Raw genomic sequence first — 16,725 nt, forward strand, 5'->3', positions numbered from 1 at the left:
TTTTATATTACTCATATGTATTTTGTTTTTCCAAGCATGCTTTCATTACTTATCTCAACGACAATATGCCTAGAAATGGATTGATTCACAACCTTTCGTAGGAAAATTAAGTTATCTAAATGACTTGTCGAAACAGTGACATCACATCATTATAGACCAAGTAATAGTACATTTGTATTTCGGTTATATCAGTCTATGACAACGCCCTCATCCGGCGACTAACTGCAATTGAACGTGAACAGAACTGTATACCCGCTCTCAGACTTCCCAGCTGTCATTCTCTAGAAGATGGCGGACTGCGATTCACTGTTAGATGAGGAGCTCTCTTCTTTTGTCTTCAATTACCTGACAGAAAACTCAGGCAGCCAGGTAAGGGATGTTCATATTATATATATCCAGAATCAGGACTACCTGGCCGAGGGTTCATGTTTGCATGTTATTGGCAGAAGCATGCGTAATTTAATCTTCATATATGCTCTGGCTGTCAGCATCTCGGCTCTCTAACCGGCGTCTTCAGACCTTTGACGTATGTGCTTCACGTGGAGTTGTAAGGAAATGTTATTAGTGCGAACAACGTGGGATAGTAACTAATACAACATTTCATTCCGGTTGCGTAAAATTATTTGGTCATTTAACATTGAGATAACAATTTCTATGTTGCCCTTAAAACTTTTACTATTTTTGACTAATCCTGTCAAATCAGAGACCTCAGCACGTGGGTAGGCTATAGCATGAACTTGGCTATTTATGCATTTGATTTTGAAATGAATGGATGTAGTGGCAATACTTTGTATACGAAGGTTTGACTATTTATTTCCCATCCAGCTGATAGTCTACAAACTGGAGTTTTGATGAATGCTTATATTATTGTAAATCAATGCAATTTGCGTATGTTGGCTATCCATCGGTTTCACCAGCCCATCTATCTAGTAACTAAAGATAGTTCAACTGTAGACCGGTATGCTACGGTTTCTGTACAGTGCGCCTCTCACGGTTCAAAGTTGGGCTAAAGTAGCTAGTGAACTACAAAGGGAATGGGTGCAATACAACGATAATGACTATTTGATCCGATCATCGACGTCCGTTGAGTTTCAGGTGCTGCAAGAATAATGATGTGAAATGCGGAATATTGTGCCCATCTGTGAAAAATTCAGGCGATTATGTTTTCGTAATCGTTTGAGTAAGCAGCGATCCACTGTTACAAAACCTTGTTACCAGCGAGCGTGCCACTGTTATAAAACCTTGTAACCAGCGAGCCACTGTTGCAAAACCTTCTTACCAGCGAGACACTGTTATAAAACCTTGTAACCAGCGAGCCACTGTTGCAAAACCTTCTTACCAGCGAGACAATGTTATAAAACCTTGTAACCAGCGAGCCACTGTTGCACAACCTTCTTACCAGCGAGCCACTGTTATAAAACCTTGTTAACAGGCGAGACTGTTATAAAACCTTGTTACCAGCGAGCCACTGTTACAAAACCTTGTTACCAGTGAGCCACTGTTATAAAACCTTGTTACCAGGCAAGACTGTTATAAAACCTTGTTAACAGGCTAGACTGTTATAAAACCTTGTTAACAGGGAGACTGTTACAAAACCTTGTTACCAGCGAGCCACTGTTACAAAACCTTGTTACCAGTGAGCCACTGTTATAAAACCTTGTTACCAGGCGAGACTGTTATAAAACCTTGTTAACAGGCTAGACTGTTATAAAACCTTGTTAACAGGGAGACTGTTATAAAACCTTCTTACCAGCAAGCCACTGTTATAAAACCCTGTTACCAGGCGAGACTGTTATAAAACCTTCTTACCAGCGAGCCACTGTTATAAAACCTTGTTACCAGGCGAGACTGTTATAAAACCTTCTTACCTGCGAGCCACTGTTATAAAACCTTGTTACCAGGCGAGACTGTTATAAAACCTTGTTACCAGGCGAGACTGTTATAAAACCTTGTTACCAGGCGAGACTGTTATAACACCTTGTTACCAGCCACTGTTACAAAACCTTGCTACCAAAAATGCGTGTTCTAGGGGGTAACAAAATAACAATTGTCAAACATTCATATGAATGAAAATCCAATTATAGGCGGTATCTCATCGTGATGTGATATTGCACAATGTTATTAGACCACCAGATTTCAAATAATTATAGGATGCAACTGGCCAGCATACTCACGGATTATTCTCAGTAGGCTAAATCTCATTGAATTCCAACTATTCTTTATTGTAGCCTACCTAGGATAGATTATGATGTAACCCTGGATTGCGATGAGAGCATTCGTTCTCAGATATTCTACTCTTTGCTAGATGTGTAGCTAGTGAGCAGGTTCATTTTGCAGAAGTCAAGAAGACTAAAAGCGATTTACATTTCAAGTCACATGTGTAAGGTGTGCAGTGAACATCCCGTGTTAAATGTCAGTTAATAAGTATCTAATAATAACATGAATTTATTATGAGTTGAAACATGGTACAGCATAATTAACAAAGGGTAAAACATGCATATTGAGGGCGTCCCCGCTTAGATACGAAGTTCCCCTAACTGGAAAGTTATATTTGTCCCAGAGCGTAATGTGACAACATTGTATCAGGCTCTGGTCGCGTAGGGGATGTTCGTGATATTAGCCCCATCAAATGTAGCGTTCGATGCGGTGTTGCATGTTAAGCCGAATTATCGGGTTGACAGTGCTATCTATGGTCATTGTAATAGTACCCTACTATCGTGACCAGGGGTGTATTGATTCCGCCTATTCTGTTGCAAAAAAAATCTAAAACGGAAGCAAACCGAATGAAACGGGGAGGGACCTACCTGAATTTGTCCAATAATAACTCGTTTTGCTCTGTTTGCTTCCGGTTGGTTCTTAAACGGTAAACGTTTTCCGTAACGAATACACCCCATCGTTACAGAACACAGACTTGCTGCAGTCATGTGCTTTCTGTTGCGTAGTAGTCTGGAGGACGCGGCTCCAGTGACGTGCATGAGCGACAGCTACCCTCTTTCCGCTGGGTTGCTGCTGCTGCCACTACTGTCCGGCTGCTTCTAGATCAGGACTAATAATTCACCGGGTCTATTCCAGTTTAGTCAAGAGGATCTAAAGATCAGTCCTACTTACAACCACAACCCTAGCGGAACCACATAGAGTAGTTCTAGATTGAGAAGTGGATGCCATTATCCCCATCCATCTGAATACATTTTTATTCTTCTTTTCAGAAGTATTTTCTTAATCAAATGTAATCATCCATTTTGATGTAAATATTTAAAGGCCTATACTACTAACATTATATGGGCCAGTTATGTTCTACCCTTTATTATATTCATGAGATGCATGAGTTACACAGCCTACATAGCAAATGCATTTCTGTAGTTTGTCTCATCATTTAGGCTTCAGTATGTGGTTTCATCGCCTGTCAGTCAATGGTTCATTTGATTCTGGTTGCTGACTGAGTTGTCCTGTTGCATGGTCATATCAGCTTTCAAACTGAAGTATTGTTTTCCCAGATTTAGTCAGACAGGGAAACAATATCGTCCACTGCACCGGGCAGGGTGCTCACTTTGCTCTGCAGTCTCTTCAATGAAATGCTGTGTATTATTACACAGACACTGAGCTGTCCTGCCGTGATGGAATACTGCAGTGCTATGTGTTCAGCTTCCATGATATGGCCTGAGTCTCCTGTCAAGCCTAGAGTGGAGGCCTACTCTTTTTAACTAGAGCAAATGCATTATGTCTATGAAATGAGCAGTTCCTACAGTACACCTACCTGTCTCTCTGATGGAATGAATGAAATTAGCTTTGGCTATGCTGTGTACTGACGGAAGATTATGGATAAGACTAGCCTTTGTTTTTTCTTAGCAGGGTTTAATGCTGATTTAGACTGGCCATGAACCACAGGACATTGGTTTCTGTGTTTTGATGTTCACTGTGACGTTACTGTATTTTTAAACCCTACTACAATCTGGAGAATCAATCAATGAACAGTTACAGAGATGATTGTCATCACTGATAATGTTACTCTAGGAGTAGCATTTCACCTATATTTAAAGTTCTCACACATTATCTATGAGGGTCATTCTGAAAGATCCTAGCCTATCACCCATCCTTCAAGATCATTTTTTCTAGGTAGGACGAGCATTTTCATATATTTTGTTGTTGTTGAGAAGGATCATTCTGAATGATCATTACTCAAAATGATCAACTCAATTGAGGATGAAAGAGTCTAATCTCCCAGAAGTGTTTCTGAGAGGTTTTTCTTGTGTCACTGCCTGACTTTGTGGTTTGTCACTGAGGATTGGAATGTTTGCTTCCTCCCCAAAGCCCCAGAGATCCATCATCTGGCTGAGGCTCTGAGGCTTGTCCTCAGGGAGGCTTGAGGATGCACTCTCATGGATCACTGTACCTCTCCCCTCCACTCTGAGCCTAGCCCATGGGTAGGCAACTAGATTCAGCCACGGGCCGATTTTTGCCAGAGCGGATGGTTGGTGGGGTGTAACATAATTATAATAATCTGTACACTGAAAATTGACCACAATTAAGCCCAAAAAGAGATTGTATTTGAAAATAACAATCATTTCATAACTTGATTACATTGAGACACCATCACATATGTTTTTTTATTCGTGGGAATACTTAAGGACAGATTTTGTAAATATGACACATTTTTATCTGAATTGCTGGATGATTTTACAGTCTTTCTTGACCATGAAGTAAAATAGATATAATTTTTTTACACAAAAAGTTTTTGGCGGTCCCAAGAAAATCACCCCTGCTCTAACCTAGGTGCATCCCAAATTTTGCACTATAAAGGGTGCTATTTGGGATGCATTTCTGACTGTATGGGGGAGGGAGAGGAACTAGGAAACAGCTGATTAGATATCAATAATTGATGCAGGCTAATCCATCATCGGCTTCAAAGGCTATCCTTTGCATGGACTCCTGAGACACACACTGACTACAGCAGGCATTTGGTTGTCTTGACATATTCAGGCTGTGTTCTCCCAAGTCAATAAGGATCATTTGATTTTGCTTTTGATTTTGTTTTCGACTACCTCTTGTCCTAGGACTCATCTTTTGCTGTGCCAACATGCAAATATATTATTGTCTTTCATTTTCCTTTTGAAATTAGCCATGGTTTTGAAATATGATATTATGAAATTCTTAAAAAAAAAAAATCTAATAATAATACATCACAACAAGCCATAATGTCCTTAATTAACCTTTTCAAGTGTTTTGTATTCATCACAATGACTCTATTGATGTTGAGGACATTAGCGTGAGCCTGTTTCATATTTTGTAACTTGCTTTGGGATATGCATCAGGGGCTTTAACATAATGCCTATGGGCCTAAGTAGGCAGGTTTCCATTGACCCAGGTTTATTCAACAAAAGCAATGTCGATAAATAAATCTTTGTGACATGTGTAACAGAAATGGCAGGTATAGGAGAAATGTTCTGAAGATGGACAACATTTTTATCAGTTCGACTGGTGGGTTTTTCTGTTGTCTAACTTTATGTATTGTGACAAATTATGATGGAAACAGTTTTTCGAATAAATTATGACTGCCAAATCATTTTGAAGGTACGCGGGCATGTGATGTCACCGCGTAACTATAAAGCTCCACTCCACATTTCATTCTAAAAGCCTACATCTTGCAAAATATTTTTTGTTAACTATAAAAATAATAATTTCTTTGCAGGACAAAGATTTGCATTGCCTTGCTTTTGTAGTTGGCTGGCAAGTTTCACCATCCAATTATTTCAGATCTACAGGAGTGCAAGTCTCACCATGGCACGGACCGTGGCAATACGTTGGCACAAGATTTATTACAATATGGCAAATATTAGTCAGTTGTTGCATTCTATCCATGTTGGCTTTTGCGGGCTACCTGAGACATGAAACAGATAGGTCGCCGGGCATACAGACTGACGGCAATTTATTAATGAGCAATTTGCGAAAATGGGTAATGGAAACACTGTAGCTTTTAGGTGTGATGTCGTTATGTCCAGCTGTTTGCATCGACATAAGATAGTTACATGGAAATGCACCCTAGCAGGCAATTATCACATCTATTTTCTATGCCAACCTTCTAAATGTCAACAAAACACATCCCTGGACAAGTTCATGTGAACATAGCTAATTAATAGGTCAGATTCAGCTCCTCAACTTGTGAGGTATGATCCATGAGAAATCTGGAACAGGAACATGCAATGCTGTGCCCCAACTGGCACCAAATTCCCTATAAAGCCCAGTGCTTTACTTTTGACCAGGGCCCATAGAGACATTTGATATGTTCAATTGACTGTGGATACCTTGGATAGGGCCATATAAAGTCACAGATTTCAGACATAAAAACTGAATTCAACAATATTCAAAATTGTATTGAACTTAGTAAATGTATTGAACTTATTAGAACATTCATCAAGATTATCATAAGGCATGAAAAATATGCGTCAGTGATTTGTATTTTTCTTCAACATTCTGAAGAGACAACGTCACAGGAATGCCCCTGTCTGTGTGTTCTCGTTTGTCTACCACTTTGTGTGGTCGTTAGTAATGTAATGACAACCTTCTTCTGGTTGATGGAAAGGCTTTCTCTAAAACCTTCTCTATTAAATGTTAACTACAAAGTAGCCTATGCCTCATGGGCAGAATGATATCAGGATTTTTTGCATCAATCCAGTAGATATTTCTTTGCAATCTCCCTTGAGCGCTACAGAAACATTGCTAACCATACAACTGTCTTTGGCTGGTGCGCAGTTAAATTAAAGGCTAGGCCTAATTACAACCCAATATCTACATTTCAAAAGAACCTGCTGATGTGGTTTAAGCATTGTTGTGGACTTGGAACCTATTCAAAAGGTGTGAAAACCTGAAAAACAGAAATCTGGAAAAACAAATAGAAGAAAAGGAAATTTAGTTAAAAAAATTACAGAATCAGGCAAATAAACTGATTTTCTAGGGTCCTACTTGGGAACAGAGGAGGGATGCTTCACTCTGTGTGTGCTTCTCCTGGCCACTAAAGCACATGCCTGTTGAGACAGGTCATGACTTGCAGGTGGAGGCCAGGATAGGAAAGGCCAGGATAGGACATGCCAGGACAGGATAGGCCCGGACAGGACAGGAGCAGAGTAGCAGACTGTCTGATGAGGCAGACTTAGGTAAAGGGAAGTTGAAATTGGGTTGCCAGGTGTTGTCGTCCCCTGATGATATTCACCGCCACCTGCTTTACCATTTCAATGTGCATTCAGGCATTTGTCCGTAGTCAGCATCCTCCAGGTCATTATACTGTACTTCAGCCACAGCTAAACAATGGCTGTGCAAGTAGTCTATTGTAGATGGATTGTGTGTCCTGAATGTAGGGTCAACAGGTTTTTAAGTTTGTTTTTTAAGTTCATGGTGACATATATTGTGTTGAGATGAAATACATATTCCTTCTTGATGTTTTTTTATTACCCTCATAAGATGAACGTTCATAATCATTTAGATGATTTAAGTGAAATAATTGTTTCCCTATTTGAGTATGCAAGTAATTCACCTCTTCAGTTCAGCAGAAGTGTGTAAAACAGCTATTAATGAGAGTTTCAGGCAGTTCAGTTGTAAATTAAGGTCTGGTCGGGATGTAGTGGACAACAGTCCAACTCTGCATCAGCACCGAGCCAAGATAATTGAAGAGTTAACTAGCAGATAACACTTCACAGCCCAAAGACTGGTCTTGCATGATCAGTACTGGTAGGACTCTTTTGCGTTTCATGTAGAAACCTTTCTACATGGAACCCAAAAGGTTTCTTTCTACCTGGGTTCTTCAAAGGGTTCTCTTATGGGGACAGCCAAATAACTCACTTAGGTTTAGGTAGCACCTTTTTTTCTAAGATTGTAGTGTGATGGAGACCTCCATACAGGGTACTGACTCCGCTTCTGTCAAAGTGTGGAGCGGGTGTGTGTGTGTATGCGCATATGCATGAGTGGGTATGTGTGCGGAATATGGATTGAGATACTTAAATGCTGATGTTTAAACAGCAAGACTGATCAGTATTGCTGCACTTCAGCCTCATTCAGAGTGAAGAGAACCATTACATGTTGATATAAATAGATTAATTGGATATAATATCCAATATAGCCTAGTGCTTACATGTGTTTCTGTTGCGAGGTTGTGATTTATTTAGCCCTCAAGCCCAGCCATATGAAGATCTGGGTGATAAATGAATGGCTCCTTCATAGTAAACCCTTACTGTGGGGTGGACCAACCTGTCGGTCCAACCTCTCTCTCTCCCTGTCCTGGGTGTGATTGTAAACCAAGGAAAGGTTAAAGGAAAATTCCAATATCCTGATAGTGCAGTACAGTCTCGCCGTGTTCCAGCCCTGCCATGGTAACCTAGCACCTGGGGACTTACTGGGGAGGGCAAGCTCACACTGACTGGCAAGGGCTTACCCCCTAACACTGACCAGGTTAGCTCAGCGAGCTCATAGCCTGCTCATTAACAAGAGGTGTGTATTGTCCATGTTCAGAGTAGGAATGGATGTTGACTCGCTGTTCTTTAGTGTAACAAGTTTACACATCACCAGCTGAAAATAAATGCCTTATCTGTCATTATGTCAGAAGTGTGGCCAGGCACAGGCAGCAGGACCTTCCCTGCAGCTATACTTGGTTATTTATTTTATTGGCTGGATATTAGTTATGGATCTCACATGGCCGTTCAGAACCCTATAACCTTGTTATGGGGTGGTTGCTAATTGTTTCACACACCTCTCATGTACTGTTATTCTGTTGGCAGTTGAGAGCATTGCTCATGGCTATAGCCGATCGCTAATAATGCAGCCAGCTGACTGTCAGTGTGATGCGGCAGCGTAGCCTAGTGGTTAGAGCATTGGACTAGTAACTGAAAGGTTGCAAGTTCAAATCCCTGAGCTGACAAGGTGCAAATCTGTCATTCTACCCCTGAACAAGGCAGTTAACCAACCTACTGTTCCTGGCTGTCATTGAAAATAAGAATTTGTTCTTAACTGACTTGCCTAGTTAAATAAAGATAATATAAACTATAGTCTGTGAAGGGAACAGAACTCCTGTGTTTTTTACAGGGCTATTACTATTCTTAGCAGCAGAATTTCTTGTATTTCTGCTACTCAGAGAAGGTGGAGTTCATAAATAGCTGCCATGGCAGTGGCACAGTGTATCTGCTTGAGGTGTTGTCAGCATGTCAGGTTGGATTCCTCATGATTTCATCATGATGCCGTATAATCATCATCAAGCTGTCTGGGGGATTACGACTCCCTCCAACTGCTTACCTTACTGCAACCTGAGCACGATGCTGTGTCCCATTTAAACATAGTTAGTATTCACTGCCCTAGACAAGGGATCTGACCCTTAAGTCATGAGTTCAGGCCAGATCACCATCTTTCTCATGATCTGACTGTTAGCTTAGCCTCTGTGTTATGAGCTGTGTTAACTTACCATAGTGGTGACCTTTCGTGGGTCCCTGGCACACACACTCACAACAAATAGTACACCCGTGTATTGTTGTCACACCTTGGGGAATGCTGCTGGTGCAAGGCCAGGGCCTGAGTACCTGACGGCAGCAGGTAGGTAGGTAGGTAGGAAACAGGAATGCTGCTGGTGCAAGGCCAGGGAATGAGTACCTGACGGCAGCAGGTAGGTAGGTAGGTAGGAAACAGGAATGCTGCTGGTGCAAGGCCAGGGCCTGAGTACCTGACGGCAGCAGGTAGGTAGGTAGGTAGTAAACAGGAATGCTGCTGGTGCAAGGCCAGGGAATGAGTACCTGACGGCAGCAGGTAGGTAGGTAGGAAACAGGAATGCTGCTGGTGCAAGGCCAGGGCCTGAGTACCTGACTGCAGCAGGTAGGTAGGTAGGTAGGAAACAGGAATGCTGCTGGTGCAAGGCCAGGGCCTGAGTACCTGACGGCAGCAGGTAGGTAGGTAGTAAACAGGAATGCTGCTGCAGGTGAGGGTGTATGGAAACTGTTCAGGGGACTACGTAATAGAGGTGCACTGCAAGCCACTACCTGCACACTTGTGAAAAACATTCCACTCTGTGCCCTCCCACAACAACATAGCAGGACAGTGTTCCACCACATGGTGGGCTGGCTAGGGAATTACACGAGAGGGGAGGGATCTGATTGGTGGCCTGGCTCACTAGTAGCTCTGTAAACTCTCTGATAACCTGGCCTCCCGCCAGCCAGGCTTCTCACTTCTCACAACATCTACATTTCCGTTGTCTCTATCCAGCCTGTTTGGCCACAACAATGGCTGGTTCACTATTAAGGCACCCAGCATCACAGGTGAACAGTAGGTAGAACCCCCCCCCCCCTCCCCTCCCCACGCACACACATGCACACCCCTGCCACTGACCTAGTTTAACAGTGAACTTTTAGCTTGGCAGGCTTAGGCATTGGTTGCGTGACCGGAGCTTGGGAGCTGAGGCTGGTTTTGATTCGCGACCTTGACAGGCTTTACTCACATGTCACAACGACCTTCTCACCTCTTCTTCCCCACTCCATATCTGTCCTTTCTCACACCCTGTCCTGTTCCCCATCTATGACAGTAATAATGACAGAACATTCCACTGACTGACTACAGCACAGGAGAGAAGGTATGGGGAACAGACATACTTTATCACATTGTTTTGAAATTGCAAGCTAACTTTTGGCTATGTGACAGCTTTGGCTGGAATCTGTAAGATTTAGTCTAAACTGGTGTTAGCCAGTGTCCCATCTGCACATGATTTCAACTAAGATCAACCCATCTAATAGTATTTCCTCCTCAAAACATACCAGATTCACTCTGTTGAAAAAAGGAAATAAATAAAATAAAGAATGCAACACTCTTCCAATCCTCAGTGAAGACTCTATAGAACTGGTTTATCGACACGTTGACTTCCCTCCAACATGCTTATTAGTAAGCTACATCCCCCTGATAGTATCATGAAAATGCAAGGACATTGGTATAATTGTGGATTCCCAACCTTGACTAACACAGAGAAATCTAATTAAATATGACTCTCTCCTTTTGCTGAACATCCTGGGATGATGTGGTATATAGTAGGGCGTTGGGCCAGTAACTGAAAGGTCGCTGGATCGAATACCCAAGCCGACAAGGTGCAAAATCTGTCGATGTACCCTTGAGCAAGTCACTTATCCTTAATTTGCTCCAGGGGCGCCGTACTACTATGACTGACGATGTAAACGAACACGTTGAATGTACCTATCCAGTGTATGTAAGAAAACATCTATTTATTTATTTATAGCTCTACTGTGCCTTCAGAAAGTATTCAGACCCTTTGATTGTTTTCAACATTTTGTTACGTTACAAACTTATAAAAAATAAAAAAATAAATAAATCCTCAGCAATCTACACACAATACCACACAATGACAAAGCGAAAACAGGTTCTTAGAAATTGTTGCTAATTTATTACAATTAGAAAACAGAAATACCTTATTTACATAAGTATTCAAACCCTTTGCGATGAGACTTGAAATTGAGCTCAGGTGCATCCTGTTTCCATTGATCATCCTTGAGATGATTCTACTGTAATGGTTTTCCTCCTCTGAGGAGGAGTAGGAAGAATCGGACCAATATTCAGCATTTTATTAAACTGAACTGAACACTACAATACAAAGTAAACAAAAAGAACGACCGAAACAGTTCCGTCTGGTAACTAATACAAAGACAGAAAACAACTACCCACAAATCATAGTGGGAAAACAGGCTGCCTAAGTATGGTTCTCAATCAGAGACAATCAGCTGCCTCTGTATGGGAACCATACCAGGCCAAACACAGAAATACAAAAACATAGAACAACACATAGAATGCCCACCCCAACTCACGCCCTGACCAAACTACAATAGAGACATAAAAAAGGAACTAAGGTCAGGGCGTGACATCTACAACTTGATTGGAGTCCAGCTGTGGTAAATTCAATTGATTGGACATGATTTGGAAAGGCACATATCTGTCTATATAAGGTCCACAGTTGACAGAGCATGTCAGAGTAAAAACCAAGCCATGAGGTCGAAGGAATTGTCCGTAGAACTCCGAGACAAGATTGTGTCGAGGCACAGATCTTGGGAAGGGTACCAAAAAATGTATGCAGCATTGACAGTCCCCAAGAACAGTGGTCTCCATCATTCTTTAATGGAGAAGTTTGGAACCACCAAGACTCTTCCTAGAGCTGGCCACCCGGCCAATCTCAGCAATCGGGGGAGAAGGGCCTTGGTCAGGATGGTGACCAAGAACCGATGGTCACTCTTACAGAGTTCTAGAGTTCCTTTGTGGAGATGGGAGAAACCTCCAGAATGACAACTATCTCTGCAGCACTCCACCAATCAGGCCTTTATGGTAGAGAGGCCAGACGGAAGCCACTTCTCAGTAAAAAGCACATGACAGACCGATTGGAGTTTGCCAAAAGGCACCTAAAGACTCTCAGAGCATGAGAAACAAGATTCTCTTCTGATGAAACCAATATTGAACTCTTTGGTCTGAATGCCAAGCGTCACGTCTGGAGGAAACTTGGCACCATCCCTATGGTGAAGCGTGGTGGTGGCAGCATCATGCTGTGGGGATGTTTTTCAGAGGCATGGACTGGGAGACTGGCCAGGATCGAGGCAAAGATGAATGGAGCAAAGTACAGAAAGATCCTTGATGAAAACCTGCACCAAAGTGCTCAGGACCTCAGATGGGGGTTAAGGTTCACCTTCCAACAGCATAACGACCCTAAGCACACAGCCAAGCAGGAGTGGCTTTGGGACAAGTCTCTGAATGTCCTTGAGTGGTCCAGCCAGAGCCCGGACTTGAACCCGATCAAATATCTCTGGAGAGATTTGAAAATATCTGTGCAGCAACACTCCCCACCCAACCTGACAGAGCTTGAGGATCTGCAGAGAAGAATGGGAGAAACACCCCAAATACAGGTCTGTCAAGCTTGTAGCATCAAAACAAAGAAGACTCAAGGCTGTAATCGCTGCCAAAGGTAATTCAATAAAGTATTGTGTAAAGGGTCTGAATACTTATGTAAATGTGATATTTCAGTTCTTTATTTTTAAAACATTTGCAAAAATTAGACTGTTTTTGCTTTGTCATTATGGGGTATTGTGTGTAATTTGATGAGGAAAAATAACTCATCAATTTTAGAATAAGGCTGTAACATAATACAATTAGGAAAAAGTAGATGGGTCTGAATACTTTCCCAATGCACTGTATGTCTTAACTTTGACTGATATGGAACTTGACAGAGCTCAGTGACATCTCCAAATTGCTGCACTTGACTGTTGACTAACATGCTCACTTGCTCAGACCCCACTATGCACCTGAGGACCTGCATCTTGCAGTTTCTGCCCCACTATAAACTATGCAGCCTTAGTTAAACCTTTCTATCTTCACGGCAGAAGTGTGATCCTGTGATAAAGGACTGTCTCGGTCCTCTAATGCCCGTGTCTCCAGCCACAGAGGGAAAAGTGAGTTAACTGCTTTAGACAAGGTCTACTCTGGGCCCTGGTTGTTGTTCGATGCCAATGGGCACATTTTTAGCAATCACCAGAGAATGTTTTGGAGTCAGTTCTGTTCCTTGTCAAAGTCTTGAATTCTGCCCACTCCACAGAATGTTTCTCTCACTCTCTCTCTCTCTCTCACTCTCTCTCTCTCTCTCTCACTCTCTCACTCTCTCTCTCTCTCTCTCTCTCAACCCCTCTGTCTCCTTTAGCATGCGTCCTTTCATGTACCTCCACAGCACTCTTTGTGCTTTTCAGTGCTTCCCATGATGCTCTGCTGCCTGGCCTGAAATTATTTTAAGCCGTCTCCTTTTACACAAGCAAGCAGGATCAAACTCATTGGATCGACTGCAGCTTAATTTGCATGTTATTCTTTGAATAAATGAGAAGCAGTCTATTCTGTTATCAGTGCATCATCAGGCTCAACAACATTCTGAAGGCAGGGCATCTGAAGTTTCAGACTCCCACTGGAGAGTGGTCTCATTTTACTGAGGAAACAGATAAGCATTGAGCCAGTCAGATTTCTATTGGGATTGTGTGACGCAGACAGGTGAACTCACACACACACACACACACACACACACACACACTAGAGGTCTACCAATTAACCGATTTCAAGTTTTCATAACAATCAAAATCTGTATTTTTGGGCGCTGATTTGCCGATTTTTATTTTTTTACACATTTTATCTTTATTTAACTAGGCAAGTCAGTTAAGAACACATTCTTATTTTCAATGACCGCCTAGGAACGGTGGGTTAACTGCCTTGTTCAGGGGCAGAAAGACAGATTTTCACCTTGTCAGCTCGGGGGATTCAATCTTGCAACCTTACAGTTAACTAGTCCAACGCAATAACGACCTGCCTCTCTCTCGTTGCACTCCACAAGGAGACTGCCTGTTACGCGAATGCAGTAAGCCAAGGTAAGTTGCTAACTAGCATTAAACTTATCTTATAAAAAACAATCAATCATAATCACTAGTTAACTTCACATGGTTGATGATATTACTAGATATTATCTAGCGTGTCCTGTGTTGCATATAATCTGACTGAGCATTCAAGTATCTAACTATCTGACTGAGCGGTGGTAGGCAGAAGCAGGCGTGTAAACATTCATTCAAACAGCACTTTCATGCGTTTTGCCAGCAGCTCTTCGTTGTGCGTCAAGCATTGCGCTGTTTATGACTTCAAACCTATCAACTCCCGAGATGAGGCTGGTGTGACCGAAGTGAAATGGCTGGCTAGTTAGCGCGCGCTAATAGCGTTTCAAACTTCACTCACTCTGAGCCTTGGGGTGGTTGTTTCCCTTGCTCTGCATGGGTAACACTGCTTCGATGTGGTGGCTGTTGTCGTTGTGTTGCTGGTTCAAGCCCAGGGAGGAGCGAGGAGAGGGACGGAAGCTATACTGTTACACTGGCAATACTAAAGTGCCTATAAGAACATCCAATAGTCAAAGGTTAATGAAATACAAATGGTATAGAGGGAAATAGTCCTATAATAACTTCAACCTAAAACTTCTTACCTGGGAATATTGAAGACTCATGTTAAAAGGAACCACCAGCTTTCATATGTTCTCATGTTCTGAGCAAGGAACTTAAACGTTAGCTTTCTTACATGGCACATATTGCACTTTTACTTTCTTCTCCAACACTTTATTTTTGCATTATTTAAACCAAATTGAACATGTTTCTTTATTTATTTGAGGCTAAATTGATTTTATTGATGTATTATGTATATTAAGTTAAAAATAAGTGTTAATTCAGTATTGTTTTAATTGTCATTATTACAATTACATTTAAAAAATTTGGCCGATTAATCAGTATCGGCCCGTTTTGGTCCTCCAATAATCGGTATCGGTATCGGCGTTGAAAAATCATAATCGGTCGACCTCTAGTTTAGATAAAGGGACAAGGTCTGTGGCTGGCTGCAAGTCTAGAAATGAGGAAGGTGTAATAATGTCTGGGAAGAGCCGTTTAATGCTAAGCCATTTCAGTTTTCCTTAGTAACTATGTAGATGCAATGAAGTGAATGAAGTCACGGGACTGAGTTGGATCTCCTCAGCAGCCTGGTCTGATGTGTGTTCTTCAGATGGCTCATGTTAAAGCCCAGCCCTATTTGACGACACTATGGCAGGGAATGCCACCTCACCGGGGACTCAAAAGGCCATGTAATAGAGGCTTCGGCCAAGCCGCGGTATCACTGACAATCCTGCCTACTTAGGAGTCGGCCGTGTGGAGGCTGCTGGAGTTGTCCTTTTATGTTGGGTCAGTGTTTGGGTGGTGTCACCAGGATGGTGTGTTGATAGTGATGGGCCATAGTGAGGACTGAATGCTTTCAGAGGGGTGTCTCTCTATCTGAAGGGTCATTAGAGAGGCACACTGGGCCATTTTTTTCATGCCAGTTAGCCTTAACTTTGGTACAAAACAAAGCTGAATAGAGCTGGAATTGTTTAAGACCTGCAGGGGAAGTTTTTCTAGAATGTTCTAGCACTGTGTTCTTTGCAAAACAGCCCAGATGAAGGAACAAGTCATACCAGCAACACATATTGAAATACATGAAAGAATTCACTCATGCAAAAGTTTAACCTATTTATCCCTAGAGTAGGTCAAGGGCCAAGTTACTACATCGGCATTAACTTTTCACGTTTCACAATCTATTTCCATGAATGTGAGGCCAGTCGTGTTGCATTTCTGTCGGATTAGCCAACGACTCTAATTATGTAAGCCATCCTCTACTCGTCTAGCAGTGAGCCTTCTGTAAGTACATCCTACACTTCCTGATAAACACCCACTAATTCACACTGTGACAAAACCCAGCGCTGTACTGTAATGCCGGCTGACTCCCACTCCTGCTCCTGAAATATTCTCAAGCAGCACTTACTTTGACATAGTCTTTACAAAACGCCAATTCATTTTTCAGTGCACCATTCCTCTGGTATTTGCCCAGCAGGTACAGAGGTCTGTTTTCTCTATATGTCACTGGCAAACCCCTAGCTTTCATCAAAGACGCACATCAGTTATGTGTGCGTCGTATGTGTGCCACTGCTGGGGGCTTCCATTAGTGGAGTAGCATGGCTGTAAATGACAGCAGAGCATCAGCAGCACAGAGCACACACCCCTACTGGACCTCTGGTGTCCTGCAGGGTTACTGAGATGTGAAGGTATGTTTCTCTCCTCCACCAAGGCCAGCTCTCTTCTCTTCTCTGTGCGCTGTCACGGGGGACACCTAGTCAGTGGG

General features: G+C 42.3%; 1 protein-coding gene across 1 annotated transcript in view; it reads left to right on the forward strand.

The window, feature by feature from the left end:
* The first annotated feature begins 267 nt into the window (after positions 1-267).
* The window catches only part of LOC139390721 (peroxisome proliferator-activated receptor gamma coactivator 1-beta-like), a 99,028-nt gene continuing 82,570 nt past the window's right edge, over positions 268-16,725 (forward strand). The window contains exon 1 of the mRNA XM_071138040.1: positions 268-369. Within this exon, the coding sequence (XP_070994141.1) occupies positions 289-369 (81 nt within the window). The 5' untranslated portion in view covers positions 268-288. The remainder of the gene's footprint in view (positions 370-16,725) is intronic.

This window comes from Oncorhynchus clarkii, chromosome 31, assembly GCF_045791955.1.
Source record: "Oncorhynchus clarkii lewisi isolate Uvic-CL-2024 chromosome 31, UVic_Ocla_1.0, whole genome shotgun sequence".
NCBI classification, from domain to species: domain Eukaryota; kingdom Metazoa; phylum Chordata; class Actinopteri; order Salmoniformes; family Salmonidae; genus Oncorhynchus; species Oncorhynchus clarkii.